We start from the raw sequence: 18,922 nt of genomic DNA, 5'->3' as shown, positions 1-18,922 counted from the left end.
ATTAGACTCCCTGGCAACAACTTGGAAGACAAAGAAAAGCAGAGTCTAGAATACACAAGGTGTGCCACCCTTAGGTAATTGCATTGCTCTGAATATGTACTTTCCCCTTTAGTTAACAAAACTAATAGAATAACGCTACATCAAAGGCTTTTTCTGTATGTAAGGATAAACTCCTACCTCTTCATTTTCATTTTTGTGGTTTAGCGCAAGGGGAAGATTTATGTATATAAGGTTTACCTCACCCAACTGCACTAGTTCAGTAAAGCAATGGGACAATGCAGAGGGGTGGATTTCCCTCCATTTCTCACCAATCAAGTCTATGTTTCCATGCTTCAAAACAACTGCAATAAATCAGGCAGCAAATCTTAGAGTTTCAGTAAGATGACTTGGTTAAACCATGGGTAAGTAACTACTATCTCAATATTCTAGCTGGATCTCAGATTGGTAATGTTCAGGCATACTTACATGGGGTGGGGTGATTCTGCTGAAATCTGAAACTATATTTTCTGAGCATGATCTGTTTCCAAACCATACAGAGTGGCCCTTTGGATCATACTGATGAAACTTGTTGATTTCTTTAGGACAATGGGAGGAGAGGACATGTGTAGTATGAGTAGAGGATTGAATTCAATGAGTAGAGACCCATCATTGGTTTTTATCACTGGATTATCACCTTCAAAAAGGTTGGCCTGTCTCTTCCATCTTTACTATGAAAGTAATTTCTTAAATGTTCATAAGGAGCTCATGAGGCTGGACTTGCTTCTGTAGAAAGGCTTCCTATGTGTTTTTCCTTGTGAAAGATAAACCTTCCAATTAAATGAAGAATTCTCTGGCTATCTCTTCACTGTTAGTTTAGTTATTCTTTCAGGACAAGAGGCAGCTCACATCTGTCAAATGTTAGTCAAGCTTAGACACCCCCTCTGAACTAGTAACAATACCCTCAGAATTGTGGGTGGGTCCTGCTTGTTGCTTGACTTGAACCAAGGCTATAACTGGGGTCTCTGAGGTCCAAGAACCCTCAACCTTTAGCAGGAAAATCAGAAAGAGATCAGTAAAGGGGTCCCGTAAAAAGCCCCCCTTGGCCTCTCTCTACTTATAAAATCTGTAACACATGTTGACTAGATCCAAAATTATGTCATTGCCTCATAACTTTTTGAGGATCCAACTTCCAAGGCCCTTGGGAGAAGAGCAGTTGTTATTGGAAGGTCAGGATTTAGGACCAACAACTGAAGCCATTCAAGGTCTCCTCGCTGTGTTATTTCCATTGCTTTCAGGCAGCCACAGAGAGATCTGGCTGCTCTCAGACTGACAGCCCAAGCAGCACTGCCATGTAGAAATGAAGTAAACAACTGGATTTTGTTCCCTAGGAGAATACAATGATGAGCATGGCCACTGCCAGATCTGTGAAGCCTCGTGTGCCACGTGCTGGGGGCCAACTCAGGAAGACTGCACTAGCTGCCCCATCACAAGGTGAGTGGCCTCTCAGTATCTCCTGTGGTTGGGAACTCATGGGTGGCAGTATGGAGAGCAGAGGTGTTCACCACCTTAAAGACATCCCCTTGGTCCTGCAGAGAAAAAGAACCAAACTCCAAAACGTACCATGGTCTAGCCACCACTCACCTCTATAGCATCTTCTCCCCATGATGCCCTATACCCTCTGCAAGAATCAGTTTCCTGGACACAAGAGGGACTTTCTCATCAATGAAAATAATGGTACCTTTGATGCCTGCAATTGTATCCCCTCTCACACACCCATCATCTCCATCTGCTTATCAAATATCTACTCATATTTCTAGAGTCAGTTCAAGGGTGAACTGTTCTAAGAGGACATTTTGGCCTCTTCCCAGGATTAACCTTCTCTTTGTTCCTCTGTGCTCTGTATAAATTTCCATAAGAGCACCTGTGACATTTTAAAACATCAATTTACAAATCTCTATATGGCTATAAAGGGGCTATATTACTATAAGCCCCTTGAAATACTCATCTTTTTATTTCCATTGCCTATCACAGCACAAGGAAAATAGTAGGTATCCAATAAATGGTAGCCGAACGAATGGGGAAATAACAAGTATCTGAAAGTAATGAGAATTTGCTAATACACTGGGAATTTCTATTTTTTTTTTTTACACTGGGAATTTCTAGCATAGAGAGTTGGAGGCCTGTTGCATTTTTAGTCAACACTCCTCTGATTGGAGCACTTAATATTTGCTGGCTGACTGAATATTTGAATGAATAGCCCCATCACTGCTCTGCTAGATACATAGGAAGCAGTCTCTCTCAAGACCAGTATGATGAGGCTGCTTCAGTGGCAGGTGAATCTCTAGGATGGACACTGCCTCTGCTTTGTACAACATTCTTTTCATCTAATTCTTCCTCAGGACTCTAATATCCTGAGCAGGAACTGTGGTTGTATTTGTCTCCCTGTTCCCATTACCCCACAGTGATCAATGCATAGTAATAATTCAAGAAATGAGGGATCCCTGGGTGGTGCAGTGGTTTAGCACCTGCCTTTGGCCCAGGGTGCAATCCTGGAGATCCGGGATCGAATCCCACGTCGGGCTCCCGGTGCATGGAGCCTGCTTCTCCCTCTGCCTGTGTCTCTGCCTCTCTCTCTCTCTCACTGTGTGCCTATCATAAATAAATAAAAATAATAAAAAAAAGAAATGATAAAGTGTGTAATTGAAATCATGGGCTTGGCTCTCCAAATAGCTCCCTCAGGAAGAGAAAGAAGAAAGGAAGAGATGGAGGGAGGAAGGGAGATGGACACCAAAGAACAGTCTTAAGAATTGGCCATGCCAGCTGTGGTAACATTTTCCCAGTGTCTCTTTTAGATATCTATGCCTCTAAATATTGGATTTGCAAAGCAGCTTCAGAACATACTCTTAGTTACAAACATCATTCTGAATATGAGTCCTGTTTCTCCTAACTCCTCACCATATCAACAATAAAGTTCTACTGCATGTTTGGACATCTTTGAACTAAGGGAACTTATTAGCATTTGTTTACTAAGGCAGCTACCATCATCCAGTGTATATTGCAGAAGTCATGATTGTCCCAGCCTCATCAAAAATGAGAAAAAAAACCCTCTATTACTATAAGCAGCCATTAACAAAACTGAAGCCCATTGGTACACAAAGACCAGAGATATAGTTCCTGGGCCATTGGAGAAGTATAACTGGCTTAAGCAGCTCATGATTTACCTTTTATTTTTTATTTATTTATTTATTTATTTATTTATTTATTTTTTAATTTTTTTATTTAATGATTTACCTTTTAAAGAAAGAAAAGCATGTTCATGGATCTTGAACTCATGTGTCCTCCTAAGGAAATCTTATTTCCTAAGAAGAATTTTCTTCTCATTTCTCTGAGTGCTCTGTTTCACTAATCTCTCTTCCTTGATGAAAATTACTTGCAAATATGTCCAAGAAAGGGCATCATATCATGGCAACTACCTGACTTTTAAATTTCTATTTATTTATTTATTTTATTGGAGTTCAATTTGCCAACATATAGCATAACACCCAGTGCTCATCCCATCAAGTGCCTCCCTCAGTGCCCTCTGACTTTTTAATCTGCATCTTCCCCTCAACCCCTAAAACAGGGTTGAGAAGATGAGGAATTAAAACTATTTTGAAAGATGCTGGTGTTGACCTATTAAAAGGGCAGCAACGTATTTTTCTTAAGTATTTTCCAAAGCATTTTCTTGAGTGGAATCAGATCCTTTTCCTTGAGTGGAATCAGATGGTCTTGCACCTGCTTTAGGTCCGGCTCTGAGTTAGGTGCAAGGTCCATGAATTTTTATAGGTAGCTTAGGAAGTCAAGGTCAAGATATGGCGAAGCACTAAGGGACAAGCAAAGGTGGGACAGCTTTAATACCCTAGGCCTGAAGCAAAAACTGCAACCCAGAAGAGGGGATGCCTGATAGAAACTGGAGTTGTAGGGGACACATCCACTCCAGAACCATTGAAGAAGAAAGCAGAATTGCAGCTCCAGGAGGAATAAATACCCCCAATCTGTCTCTCCTTCAGATCTGCTGGCATTTTCCCTGTCTCAAACTAACGAGGCCAATGGGAAACACCACTTACAAGTGAGGGAAGTAAGCATGGGGAGGCATTTTCTAGTGGGCACATTTCAAGGACACAGCAGGACAGAGAGTGACAATAAATGGATCTGAAGCAAGGATAAGGAGACAGAATAACCGGGTCAGTTGGTTTGTCCGAGTTTCTTCTGAGTCTTAAGCTTCTGAATATCTCTAGTCCTATAAGAAAAAAAATCATCTCTAAAAGAGTTTTTATCTAGGAAAAGAGTGTTCATATTTAACTTATAGGTTTACTTCAAAATAATATGGGAGGGAAGTAAATTGGTGGGGATATAAATAAGATTGGCCACATACTGAAATTGTTGCAGCTGAAAGATGAGTACAGGGAACAGGGTACTGTTGTATCTTGTATATGTGTTTATTTTGTGTATATTTAATTTTTTCCTTAATAAGATTTTTAAAAAATAATGTAACCCTGAACTTGTTTTACAGAAAATCAAACTTTAGGAAGCTTTCTCTTTGTATTCTAGTTCTCTCTTTACATTTCCATAAATCCTTGGGTTTAGCTCCTTAGAGACAATTAAAAACTTGGAGGAAGCAAGAGGTTCCTTTGGCACTTCTATCTAACATGCATAGCCCTGCAATGCCATGATCCTCATGGTCCTCGTGGTCCTCATGGTCTTCCTGGCCCAAGCTGGTTTCCCAACCCAGTCCTGAAGGAGTCATAGAGTCAGTGAACTCTATGACTAAAAGCATTAGATTAAAAGCATTAGAAGCTACCTCTGTTCTGACCCACCCTCAAATGTTTTATTTGATCTATTTCAATGAAGTCAGGAGAGAAAAAGACTTTTTGCCAGATTTCATTCTGTTTTAATATTAAAGTACTAAGCCATTAAATTTTGTGCCTTGTGATGGCTTATTTAGGCCAAACCAACAATCAGCAGAGGATCCAATAATCCTGACTTGCCATCTCTTCTGTTCCAGTTTGTATCACACACACACACACACACACACACACACACACACACTGGGATGTCTAGAAAATTTAGTGCCAATGTTGAGAACATTACCTCTGTCCAGCTCTTTAGCACTTGATATTGCTGACTTCTTCCTTTCCATAAGCCCTGTTGGAACTGGAATGGTTCATTGCTTATGAAAAGGCAAAGAGCATGCATAACTTGGGGGAAGACATGCCTCCCCTGCAGAGATTAGCTTTTCCAATTTCTCAGAAGTCCCAACTGGATGACTAGCAATCCTAGAGATGGCTGGAGTTGGCTTTATAGGAAATTGTCCTCAACCCCATGGAGCCCAGAGCAAAGCATCTATCCTCTTCCACTAGAGAAGATATGTTAGTGTCAGTGGAAATCAAGTCACTTGAAATTTCTCAAGTTCCTTAGCAATTTTCCTAGAGGGGGATAAGCATGCAGGGGATGATGTAATTCAGTGCCTTTACCAAAGCATGACTGTGTTCCTTCTCTTTCTTGAGCTCTAGAAAGAATCACATTCTTACAAAAAACAATGTACTTCACCTATGCTTTCCTTAGGGTAGATATGAAGGGAGGTGGTTTAAAGCACAATTATGTGCTTGATATTTTCTTAAAATCAAGCACTCAAGTAAGAAAGGCAGCCCCATCCATATATAAACACAAAAGTATTACACCATCGGCTTCACCCCCCAGTCTGCCACCCCCACTTTGTGGATGCTTCTAAATGGTTCCCATCAGTGAGAGTATTAGATCACCTCTCCCAAGAGAAATGATATCCCCCCTAAACAAATTCATCTCTTCCTATAAAAGGCAAAAGTGATGATTTACTTTTCATTCCCTTTTCAACTGAATTTAGAGGGAAAAAAAGGAGCCCTCACCAATAAACATTCCCATTCTTCCTTCCAGCAGAGCATCTAGTAGCTTCCTTGTTTAGAGACTTCAGAAAGCTTTTACGCAGTTTTTTTTTAAAGGGCGATTTTTGTTTTTTTAACTAGTCACATCCAAATGATTCCTTGAAAAATCTCCTAGCTCAGAAACCGGAGCCAGGGTGGGGCTGGGATATTCCCAGTAGGCATTAGTGCCATCAACTAAAAGTCTGGGCTGGGAGCACAGCCTTCTCATTATGCACCATGGCACAGGGGATCTGTTTTGACATGGACAACCAGATGTGCATACGTGTCTCCTTAGGGCTGGGACTCCACGCTCTGCAGTGGGCCAAAAGGATTGTTCACTCCAGTGGTACTTGATGTGGTGACCAGAACCTGAAGGGCAGAGAATGCAAGAATGAGATGGCTGTCTGTCTTATGTTGTTGGCTTTAATCCCGTTGTTTCCAACAGATGCAAATGACACAGACTTTCAGGGTGTGGAGACAAGATGGAAGATAGCAAGCAGCATACTCTTCAGGATGCCTTGCTCCCGTTCCAACTTCCTCCAACCCTGTGACTGAAATGGCCCATCCCCAGTTCAGGGCTGGCTCTGAACAATGGGATTCAGACATGCCAGTGCACCTCAGGCCTACATCTGACTTTCCATGGGATATCCAGGTTGGGTGGAGAGAAGTGGTAGAGAGAGAAAGGAGCCCTACCTTTGCTGACAGGCCCTCTGCTCTCTCAGGCCTGGACACTAAGAGACGTCCTTGGGGACATATGTATGCTACATGGTCAGTTAGCCTCACAACTGATATGATCACTACTACTGTAGGGAAACTCGAACAGACCCAATTTGGCACCACCTGTGTTAACTTGGAATTCATTTAGCAAATTCCACAGTAATCCATACAATCAGTGAGCAGAAGGCAGAACAGCAGTTCTCAAAATGTGTTCCCTCGACCAGCAGCATGAGCATCACCCAGGAACTTAAAAAATACAAATTCTCAGCTCTCTCCCCCAAAGACTTGCTGAATTAGAAACTCTGGAGGTGGAGATCCACAGCTCACTTCATCTATCTGCATTACCTATCGGACTTTTAGACTTGGTAAACATTTTGTATTTTTCTGAGCAAAGTTCTTGGGTATGATTTACTTACTCACATTTGTTCTTGGGACTACTTTGCAAGGATGAAAAGAAGCAAAACTATGAACATGTTAACAGTAACATTATGATACGTATTTTATGTGTATAAAATCAAAGGTTTTAGAAGCCCACACACTAACTCATCTGGGGTGTCCTTGTGGGTGTTTGCAAGAGAGATTAAATAAGTTGGTACTTTATACATCAGGAAGCACTTGCAAAAATGATGCTCAAAATCAGAGTATACAGGTTACTCGCCATATGCACAGGGCAAGTTTATAAGTAGGGCTGCGAGCTACAGGACAGTGCTTCATTCTATCCTTTTGAGAGCCCTTGATGTTGACATTTCCCTTGTAAAGTGTGCACCTGCTGATAACCAAAGGAAGAATATTTTCTCCAAGGCCTCTGGATTCAGAGTCCTATTTAGTGTCTTGAAAGCTTAAAGACCTCCATCTGACTGTGAACTATGTTTGGCTAGGGCCCACAATATGGGTTTAATCCCTGCAGGCACTGGTTAGTTTATTTGGAATCAGAATCAAGACTGCATCTTGAGCCAGTTTCTGGCACGCCTGCTGTTGGGTCCAAACCTTGGGCCAAGGATGGGTACGTGACTAATAGTCCACATGTTCTAAGATGATCAGTCCCAGACATCCTCCTGGTTTCTGGAACAACGAAATCAAGTCTGTGCAGTGAAACATGAACACCACATGTTCTAATACTTACAGCCATTCCAGAAAGTCACCCTTACAAACTCTGAAATCTGCTCTTCCTCTAGGATTCTTGACAAAGGCCGCTGTGTTTTCAAATGTCCCTCCGGGAAATTTGAATTTCAGAACCAATGCCATCTATGCCATTATACCTGCCAAGAATGCCAAGGAAATGAGCCTTCCAACTGCACTTCCTGTGGAGTAGGTGAGGAAGTCTGGCTGTTCTCTTCTTCCTTTCTTCAAACCTGTTCCCCCACTGGTTTGACTCAGAAGCTTCAACTCTGGGGACAAGGAGTTGATATCAGACAGCTGTTCACTGGAGAGTGTGTATAACCTTGAAATTTCTGCTTCTTGTCAGGAAACGAATTCACATTATTGCAGGCACAGACTCACTGCCCCTAAGGAGTTGAGAGAGAAGCTAAGAGATGTCTTTATGGAGAAGGAGAAAGAAAGGTCATTCAGACATGATGTCAGACATGTGACTGTCAGTAAAGCTAAGATTTGTTGAGGCGAAAGTGAAAAGCGAGGATGTTAAGGGAGACACATTCAGTCTTTAAGAGAAATATCAAAATAGAAGCTGTGTCAAGGTCTCCTCAGCCCTGAGCTATGCCTTTTAGAAGTTGTCAGAGCCCTCCTGTAGGAACAAAGGAATTGTTTCAATACAAAAATATTACTTTTTTGTCTCAGCTTTAACAATTCAAGGTTCTGCTGTCATTGGATTATATTCCATGATCTCAAATGTCCTCTGCAGTTTGACCGTTGAATCCCTTTCCAACCTCCCCTCATATGTATGTCCCCCACTTTGAGCTCATGTGGGTCAGATTCATATTTTATTTGACGTTTTTACCGCTTGAGCCAAATTTAAAAATTGGAGAACTACAAAGAAAAACCTTGGTGGTTTGTTTTTTTGTTTGTTTGTTTTTGTTTTATCCTGTTTTGTTTTCTCTGCTTTTAAGATTATGAAAATGAAATGAGGGTAAATGAGATAAAATAATAAAGCATTTAAACAGGGCTGGGGACATAAGAAGTAATCAATAAATATTCACTACTACCCTTACTACTGCTACTACTATCACTGTTATTGTTTGTATCTACTTGCTCCTGTGGGCATGTGAATCTCTCTAGCTCAAAGCCGCTCATGATCAAGGTATCTAAGTTAACTCCTTTAAACGGTCATGTATCTTAAATACCAAGACCATCCATAACTGTTTTTTAAACCCAAATTGTAATACCCAAAGTGGTTCAAATAATAAAGCCATGTCTGAACAATACAAGTGGGATTTGAGAATACTTCTTCTGATATCTGAACCTATCACTGTTAATTTTTATATTGGTGATCCAGTTGGATATGTTAGAAAAAAAGGAATATTGCTAAGTATTAATGCCCTTAGCCACTCATGCATTCATGCAACAAATCTGCATTTAAAACTCAGTATATACTCAGTATATGCTGGGCTGTTCTAAGCCTCTGGATCCTGAGGTGATATATGGGGGTATAGAGAATGGACAGCAGCTGCTGAATGGAAAAGGGAGTAGCTTCTCACTGTTCTCCTCAAATCTTCCTGCCTATATCTGAGAAGTTTGGTCCCCTGATAAATAGGATCTTTTCTGAATGGGTCTTGGTGGAAATGGGGTTTGCTAGGGTTTCATAAAGCATCTGAGAAGAACACGGCTTGGAAGGTTGACCCTTGTGTGGTGCCAAGATTCCATGTTCCACCAGAGCAGGGGTTTGTGCTGCATATCAACCTGTGGCTGTAGAATCTCCAAATGTGCATTACATCCTCCCATACCCTCTCTTTCCCTTAAAGGTTAATGTTCTTCCAGCTCAGACTTGGAGAGGGCAGACACTCTTTTGCACGACCCTCTGGAAGTCCTCTTTACTTGCATTGTCCCATGGGAACAAACCAGCAGACTTTCTGGTTTGAAATCACAAAAAGGAAAGAGATAGCTTCAGAGCCCATAATCCAAGGGTGTAAATTTTAAATTGGATTTGAACTAGGGGCTTAATTACAGACATATATCAAGTTAGATAATTTGAGAGTGCCAAGTTTATGGACACAAAAATACTTGACTGTCAGCGATTTTGTGTCGTTCGATCTATTGTACTGATGTTAAGATTCTACACTTGCAACATGGGGTTAGTGATATCTTCATCCACAGATGCAGCTGCCTTGCACCTTGAAGGTCAATGGTTCTGGATCTTCATGTGGTATATCACGAGTGAACACTAGTGCCAGTTATTTTGGGTAACATAGGTCAGCTATTCTGCAGAGGCAGGAGCGTATGGGAGGCTTGATACAGAGAAGATGGATACACACTCAACACAAACAAAAACTGCAGTAGGATGAGGGTTACACATCTGGTTAATCTTGTTTTATGTACATATAAACTGATTATAATCCTTTTTCATTAATTGTGAGTTTATAATTGGTTAGAATTTTCTATTCCCTCCAAAAGCAAATTCCCATAGTCTCATATTCAACATATTGCTAATTATTTCCATGTAGTCTCCAATGCTGACAGAAGCTCAGGACCTTCAAAAAACCATTTAAGGAGTCAAAAAGGTGTGCTTGGTCTAGCACTTCGATATGCTGTCATGGTAGGAGTTGGCAACAATGCAAAAATTTAGACTTTTGGACAGTTAATACAAGCGTGTGATTTTGATAACAGAATTCAAAATCATCTAAAAGACTGCACTCTTACAAAAGTGGTTCTATTAGTAAGCATTTGTTTATTCTCATAGGGTCTCTATAGCTCCCAAGTCTGAGAGCTTCCACAGATACCTAAAGGAGCCCTTGGGAAAGCTAAACACTTTTTGACTCATATTTATCCACAGAGCGTGGTTTTTGCTTTTGCAGTGACATCCCAGATGGTAGTCTCTACTCACTCAGATACAAAATATTCAAAAATTATTCCCTGCAAGGAAAACTTTTCAACCATAAGTGTGTACGTATATACATATATAATATATATATATTACATATATATATATATATATATATTCTACTTTTTGTTAAATGCATTCTTATATTCCTGATCCCCTAGCAGCCAAAACACTTTGTTACATCTTTTTTTTTTTAATAAAATATCTTAGGTTGTATTAGCTTCACAGTTAACTTTGTACATTTTACTTGTTTTTGTTGCCTCTCTATCTGTTCAGACAACCAGGGCCAGGAGCGCTTCTTATATCAGGGGGAATGTTGGGAGAGCTGCCCAGCAGGCCACTACCCTGCCGAGGGGCACACCTGCCTACCCTGCTCAGACAACTGTGAGCTTTGCCACAGTGCACACATCTGTATACGATGCATGAGTGGCTACTTCGTAGTGCCCACCAACCATACCTGCCAGAAGCTGCAGTGTGGACAAGGTAAGGCTGCTATGGTCCATTGTCTTATACCAGGAGGTAGTATGAGGAGCTAGCCCCCTGGATGGAGATTTGAATTGACCTCTTGGCTTTAACTTTGGCACCTGGGATGACTTCATGTGACCGTATGTCCAGTGGGGACAGTGATGGCTTTTCTTCTCTCTTCCTCCACATATCATCCTCTGGGTCTCTTCACATTCAAGAGACATAGGAATGCAGCTAATCACAGAGGAATTAATATTGAATGAAGGGTTTGTGGGCAGGGTATAGTGGAGAGAAAATAAAATTAAAATCTGAAGGTCCTGACCAACAATTTTCTCCTTTCCAGTTACTAGTTATGAGACCCATGCAATATCAATCTAATTTCTCTATGCCTTTTTTCTTCGTGTGTGAAAGGGTGAGCATTGCACCAAGATGGTTGCTGTGAAAAGTCAATGAAATAAGCCTACCTAAAGCTACTGGAAAATATTAAATGTTGCAAATCATATGTGTTATTGCTATTGCCCAATTCCTTATCTTACATGGAAAAAGGGAGATTAAAAAAACAAAGCTTATAGTTTTTGTTCTTTTCCATGTAAGACTTTCTCTGATCTGTATAAGAATTATGCCTGGTCTGGTGCTAAAAAGAGTTACAAGATGTTTCTAGAATAATTAAGAGACTTATTCCATTTTCTACTTTATGTTTACTAATGTTGCATAGGATTTAAAATTTAAAACAATAATTTCAGAAGGCAGATTTAAAGACAGAATCTGTTCATTTATATACCCAATTCCACATTCCCAGAAGCAGAACTTATTTATTTTTTTAGAACTTATTTTCTTAATAAATAAAATCTACCAGTTTGATGTCAAAACTAGTTGCATGGCATATAGTCCAACTTGTTTTATTTGTACCAATCAAGCTGATCCAATCTATTAAATTAATGGAAAGATATAAGAAGAATTCAAGGTGGTGGTGTAAAAAGACTTTGAACTCATCTCCTCCTACAGATACAACAATTTTATAGCTACATGAAGAATAATTTTCCCCAAAAAAGGACATGAAAAATAGATAAACAACACCTCTACAACAAAAGATAAAAGAGACACATCAAGGGGCACCTGGGTGATTCAATTGGTTAAGCACTCAACACTTGGTTTTGGCTCAGGTCATGGTCTCATGGTCATGAGATCAAGCCCTACATCAGGCTCCATGCTAAGTGTGGACTCTGCTTCAGATTCCCTCTCCCTCCCCCTCTGCTCCTCCACCTACTCACATGCACTCTCTTTCTCTCTAAAATAAGTAAAATATTTTTTTTAAAAGAGAGAGACACATCAAGACACAGAAAAAATATACAAAGAAATTGTGGCTAAAAATGTCTTTAATCTGGGGGAGGAAACAGACATTTAGGCCCCAGAATCCCAGAGAGTTCCAAATACGATGAAGCCAAAGAAAACCACACCAAGATATACAATTAAAATGGTAAAAATTAAAAAGAGAATCTCAAATGCAGGTACAGAAAAACTATTTAATATACAAGGGAAAACTCATAAGCCTATTAGCAAATTTTTCAGCAGAAACTTTATAGGCAGGCTAGAAAGGAGTGGTGTGACATATTCCAACTGCTGAAAGCAAAAAATTTCCAACCAGTTATGCAAGGAAAAAAAATAAAAGGCATTCAAATTAAAAATGAATAACTAAAACTGTCACTATTTGCAGACTACATGATACTATATATAGAAAACCCTAAAAATTCAATAAAAAGAAACTGATAGAATAAATGAATTCAGTCAAGTTGTAGGATAAAAAATCAATACATAGAAATCTGTGGCATTCTATACATTAATAACAAACTATCAGAAAAAGAAATTAAGAAAACTTAAGTGCAGTTACAATTATATCAATCAGAATCAAATATCTAGGGAAAAAAATCCAACCAAGAAGAGAAAAGACCTGTACACTGAAAACTATAAGACTGTGATGAAATAAATCGAAGACATAAATTCTGTGTTCATGAATTGGAAGAATTAATACTATTAAAATGTCCATACTACCCAAAGCAATCTATAGATTGAATATAATTCCTATCAAAATTTCAATGGCAGATTTCATAGAACTTAAATAAATAATTTTAAAACTTATATGGAACCACAAAAGATACTGAATAGCCAGAGTGATCTTAAGAAAGAACAAAAAAACTGGAAGTATCATAACCCTTTTTTTGAACTATATTACAAAGCTATAGTAATCAAAATAGATGGTACTGACACACACAAAAAACTGACATATAGATCTATAGAACAGAATTGAGAGCCCCAAAATAAACCCACACATATATGGACAATTAACTTATGACAAAAGAGCCAAGAACATAGTGGAGAAAGGCTAGTCTTTAATAGATGATGCTGAGAGAACTTGTGAGCTACAAACAAAAGAATGAATGTGGACCACTTTATTACACTATACACAAAATTTAACTCAAAATGGATTAAAGACTTGAATTTAAGACGTGAAACCATAGCATTCCTAGAGGAAGATGTAAATAGTAAGCTCTTTGACATCAGTCTTAACAATGGTTTTACGAATCACACCCCAAAGGCAAGAGAAAAAGAAACAAAAATAAGCAAATGGGACTACATCAAATTAAAAAGGTTTTGCACAGCAAAGGAAAATGATTATCAAAACAAAAAGCCCATCTACTGAATGGGAGAAGATATTTGCAAGTCATATGCATCCAATAGAGGGTTAATATTCAAAATATATAAGGAACTAATACAACTCAAGACAAAGAACAAATAAACCAATTTAAAAATGGGCAGAGTCTGAGGAGATACTTGTCCAAAGACAACAGACAGATGGCCAATGAGGACATGAAAAGATGTTCAGCATCACTAAATTTTCAGAGAAACATAAATCAAAACCACAATGAGATATCGCCTCATAACTGTTAGAATGGCTATTATCAAAAAGACAAGAAATAACAAGTGTTGGAGAGAATGCAGAAAAAAAGAAAACCTCGTACACTGTTAGTGGAAATGTAAGTTGATGTAGTCACTATGGAAAACATAGGGATATTCCTCAAAAAATTAAGAATAAAACTATCATATGATCCAGTTACTCCACTACAGGGTTTTTATCTGAAAAATAGGAGTACACTAATTTGAAAGCATATATGCATCCCTGTGTTCATCGCTCCAGTTTTTACAAAAGCCAAAAAACTGAAACAATCTAAATGTTCACCAACAGGTGAATGAATAAAGTTGATCCTTAAGAAAAAAAAGAATAAGGGCAGCCCACGTGGCTCAGTGTTTTAGCACCGCCTTCAGCCCAGGCTGTGATCCTGGAGACCTGGAATGGAGCCCCATGTCAGGCTCCCTTCATGGAGCCTGTTCTCCCTCAGCCTGTGTCTCTGCCTCTCTCTTTCTCTCTGTGTGTCTCTCATTAATAAATAAGTAAAATCTTAAAAAAAAAAAGAATAAAATGTTGCCATTCACAATATGAATGGACTAGGAGAGCATTATGCTAGGGGAATAAGTCAGGAGAAAGACAAATACCATATGATTTCACTCACACATAGAATCTAAGAAACAAAACAAACTCATAGTACAGAGAACAGACTGGTGGTTGAGAGAAGGAGGCATGGCGATGGGAGAAAGGGCTGAAGAGGGCCAATTATAGGGTGATGGATGGTAACTGGATTTTTCAGAATGATTACTTTGCAGCGTATACAGATATCAAATTATGATGTATACCTGAAACACATAATTTGAAAATACATTTAAAAGGAATATTTAGAAAACAAAAATGTGATCTTGAAAACATTAAAAAATATATATAGAAGAAAAGCAGGGGCGCCTGGGTGGCTCAGTCGATTAAGCATCAGACTCTAGGTTTTGGTTCAGGTCAAGATCTTATGGGTCTGAGATTGAACCCATGTTAGGTTCCGTGCTCAGCTAGGAGTCTGGATTCTCTCTTTCTGCCCTCCCCCAACTCATGTGCACGTTCTGGCTCTCTCTCCTTCTCTCTCTCTCTCTCTTTCTCTCTCTTTCTCTTGCTGTCTCAAATAAATAAATAAATATGTAAAAACAATTATAGAGGCCACCTGAGTGGCTTAGTTAGTTAAGCATCTGCCTTCAGCTCAGGTCATGATTCCTGGGTCCAGGGATTAAGCCTCATATTGGGCTTTCTGCTCAGCAGGGAGTGTGCTTCTCTCTCTCTCTCTCTCTCTCTCTCTCTCTCTCTCTCTCCCCTGCCCCTCAGCCCCTACTTGTTCTCTCTCTCTCCCAAATACATAAAATTTTTTTTTAATTTTTTCAAAAATTAAAAAAACAATTACAGAAGAATGGAAATGAAGAAGGGGTAGAAAGATAAAAACTTAAAAATGACTGAGATAGTAGAACCAAAAGAAAAAGTAGAAAATGAAGAAGAGGGAAAAAAATTAAGAGTCAGCCCAGGAATTCAAATGATGTAGGTTTTTCAAAGAGTGAACAGCAAAAGCAGAATAGAGAACATTAACAAAGAAATAATCCAGAAAATTTCCCCAGAACTGAAAGGCATGAATTTCCACATTGAACAAGCCTTCTGCATGCCAGCATAATGGATTTTTAAAAGACACACATCAAGACATATCACTGTAAGAATTTGGAAAATAGATTTTTTTTCTGCAAAAGGAAAATCTTAGAAACTCCTACTTCCTGTAGCAGGAAATAGCAGGTTATACAAGAGGGATTGGCTATCAGAGTGACATTGAACTTCTCAACAATACTGGAAACTAAAATATAAAAATGGAACAAAAACTTCAAACTTTTGAGAAAAGAAATTATTTTTCTTTTTAATCCTAAATTCAGTCAAGCCATGAGTCATGTGTGAGGGTAGAAATATTTTCAATCATGTAAGCTTTCCAAAACTTTAACTCCCATGTATCCTTTCTTGGGAAAATTACTTGTAGAGGATATGTTCCACCAAAAATCAGAACAAGAAATTAGCAAACATAAAGTCCAGAAAATGAGACATCCAAAGGAGGAGAGGGATGAAAGGAATCCTCAGGATGACAGTAAATAAGATACTAATGCAATAGCTGCAAGATTTCTACTTGTGATATAGTTGAGGATGAATTAAGAACAGATATTGAGAAAACAAAGATGCCAGAAAATAGTAGCGCAAGAGAAAACAATAAAGTCTATAAAAGCCCCAATGTCATCAGAATATGAATAATAATAGTATAATCATTACAACATAAATACTGAATATTAATCTAGCAAAATTTATAATTTGGGAGGATGAAAAGTATGTCTGTGTTTGTTGGGATTATGGTGAAACAAAGCTAATCTTGACCACTACAGATAATGCATAAGAATAAAATCAAGAGGTAGCATCATAAACATGTTATTTAGAGATTCAGGGGTAAAAACTACAAGAAACAGCTAAAATAATTAAAATTTGTTGTCTCTGAGAAAAGGGAAAGGGAAGAAAATAAGCTACATACCAATATAGTTTCATAGCAATGAATGTGTCTCCACTAAGCAAAAATGAAATTGTTTCTCATTCCTCTTGTATAGGTCAAATCCAAGACCCAGACTATGAAGAGTGCGTGCCTTGTGAAGAAGGATGTCTGGGATGCAGTTTGGGTATGCCACCTTTCTTTGTTGCCTAAAGAATTTAAATAGCCTTTTTTTTTTCTTTTCTCCCACACAACTTAATTTTTTCAACAGGAATTTGTCATCACTGGTGTCACCACTGATACCCATTAAGTAGGCTCACTCCCATGCAAACAGGGTCGTGGTGAGAGATGCTCCCTTTTGAGACAAAGGAGAGGTCACTTATCTTCATGAAACCCAAGTTTAGGAAAGTACAGGCATCTTTTCCTCCAGTTGTTGGCAATCTGGCAGGGGATACCCTCAGCAACCATCTTTCCAGTTGCATAGGATGTGGCCTCTCCTTGGCTTCTCAATATCACAAATATGGAGATGATGGTAGGAGACAGTGGTAGAAGAAAGAAGCTCAAAGGCAAAGAAATTCCTAGTTAATCTAACTCATTTGGCATGTGATTCAGAAACCCCCAACTTTGGGAGTTTTCCTTTGCAGAAATGGCTCCACTGGTTGAAGCCTAAGACAACCCTTGAGAAGAAAGCAATGTGCTGACAGTGAGTTGAGATCCCCACCATAAAAAAAAAAAACAAAAAAAAAACTGTCTTTGTCAGTCTTCCACATAATTCTCTAATTCAAATCACTGATCTCTTTCTCCCCATGTATACCTGCTTTTCTGTGGATAGGAGGAAAGGGACAGTCTGTATCATACAGAACCACTGGATTGGATGTAAAATGAAATATAGAGAGGCCACCAGATTCCAAGAATGTATCTTAATGCAAATTTAGTCAAGATATTTAAAATAATTAGCATTTGGATCTGTAGATCTTTGAAAGGAAACCCAATGTAAATTAAAGATTGATGGAGTTATTTCTATTTATGGAGTTTCTCTAATATTGGTCAACTCCTCCTTCTAAAACTTTAATGTGCACACAAATCCCATGGGAGATTTGCAAAATGCAAATTCACAGATCTAGGTAGGGCCTGAGAATTACATTTCTAATAAGCTGCCTGGTGAAGCCAAGGCTTCATCAAACACTCATGAGGTTGCAAGAGGTCAGGCTATGCCAGGATTAAGTAGACTTTTTATTGGCTTTACCTAATGAATTTCCTTGAATTCTTAAATGTTATACATGAATTATAATTTATCTGATGGCTGTAATGGGTTCTCTCTGCCCTACCTGGAAATAATATATTTTCTATAGTATCTGTAACTACAAAACAGAGGTTTTAGGAACTTGAATAGCATTCTCCCATTATCTTCCACTATGAAATGGGGCATATGTTACTGGAAAATAAAATATAATAAAGAAATCACACTCAAGAAGTGTGACATTTAGAGTTAAGTGTTAGCATTTAGAGTAAGTGATTTAAGGGTAAAATGTGAATTTTCTGGGAAGCAAAAATAGACCAAAACATAAGCAATAAAAGTACTAAAATTAGAAAGATAAGCAAATTCTAATGTATTTTGTAAAGTTATAGGAGGTGGTATTTCTTTCATGGAGCAAGGATAAATGTCTTGACTATCTTGATTTCACATTTTGCCTATTTCAAACTATATTTGCCCATCAGATTTCATATTCCAGCTGTTTTTGTGGTCTCCTTTTGCACCTTGGCTCTTATTATATGTTATGTGACCATGCTAACACGTTTGTGTATCACAGAGAAGGGTGTGATTATGCCTGTGTATGTGTGTGTGTACACCTGCCTGTCTGTAAAATCATAAAACTTGCAAACAGTGACAAGCATGATCACTAGGGATCTACATTGTGCCCACCATTCCCTTAGCTGATCTGGCTACAGATGAGACCAAGTGTAGCCACTGGAAAATAAAATCCATATCAGATATAGGCCATCTGGGGACTCAAAATCCCAAAGAATCAACCTATAAAAAGAGGTAAACTAGAAAGTTTGATTCACTCTGCAAAGAGCTATTGAAATATTTAGTTCACTCACTCTTTGAAGAAATTTAAATGGTTTACAGTGTGTTGATGCTCACTGGGACACTGGGAATATAAAGTTGATGTGGTTGTGATCCTACTATAAGCGCCTCTCTGGCTGTTAACAAGTGACACATCTGGAACTAAATCTTTTACAAGGCAACTTGCCAGAATGGAGAGAGGTACAATGTTCAGTGAGATCACAGGAAAAGGACTGGAATATTCTAAATGTTGCCAGTTTCTCCTTTTAAATTAGAAATTTTATTTTAATTTATAAAGTCTCTATATGTTGGACCTTGTGTATTTTTA

General features: G+C 38.7%; 1 protein-coding gene and 1 long non-coding RNA gene across 12 annotated transcripts in view; one reads left to right on the top strand and one right to left on the bottom strand.

Moving 5' to 3' along the window:
* PCSK5 (proprotein convertase subtilisin/kexin type 5) overlaps positions 1–18,922 on the top strand; it is a 457,779-nt gene that overhangs the window by 348,432 nt on the left and 90,425 nt on the right. For all 3 annotated transcript variants that reach the window (XM_072837738.1, XM_072837739.1, XM_072837740.1), the window contains exons 21-24: positions 1,368–1,470; positions 7,811–7,947; positions 10,903–11,109; positions 16,645–16,713. In XM_072837738.1, the coding sequence (XP_072693839.1) occupies positions 1,368–1,470; positions 7,811–7,947; positions 10,903–11,109; positions 16,645–16,713 (516 nt within the window). The remainder of the gene's footprint in view (positions 1–1,367; positions 1,471–7,810; positions 7,948–10,902; positions 11,110–16,644; positions 16,714–18,922) is intronic.
* The window catches only part of LOC140639520 (uncharacterized), a 79,727-nt gene continuing 63,319 nt past the window's right edge, over positions 2,515–18,922 (bottom strand). For 6 of the 9 annotated variants that reach the window (XR_012036214.1, XR_012036207.1, XR_012036206.1 and 3 more), the window contains 3 exons: positions 7,895–8,140; positions 5,110–6,287; positions 2,515–2,628 (listed from right to left, as the gene is read on the bottom strand). This is a non-coding gene — a long non-coding RNA (uncharacterized lncRNA). The remainder of the gene's footprint in view (positions 2,629–5,109; positions 6,288–7,894; positions 8,141–18,922) is intronic. The other 3 variants (XR_012036211.1, XR_012036213.1, XR_012036212.1) reach the window with 1 other exon arrangement.

Source organism: Canis lupus, chromosome 1 (genome assembly GCF_048164855.1).
Source record: "Canis lupus baileyi chromosome 1, mCanLup2.hap1, whole genome shotgun sequence".
NCBI classification, from domain to species: Eukaryota; Metazoa; Chordata; class Mammalia; order Carnivora; family Canidae; genus Canis; species Canis lupus.
Note: the sequence above shows the minus strand (reverse complement) of the source record. Positions and strands in the feature narration are given on the sequence as shown.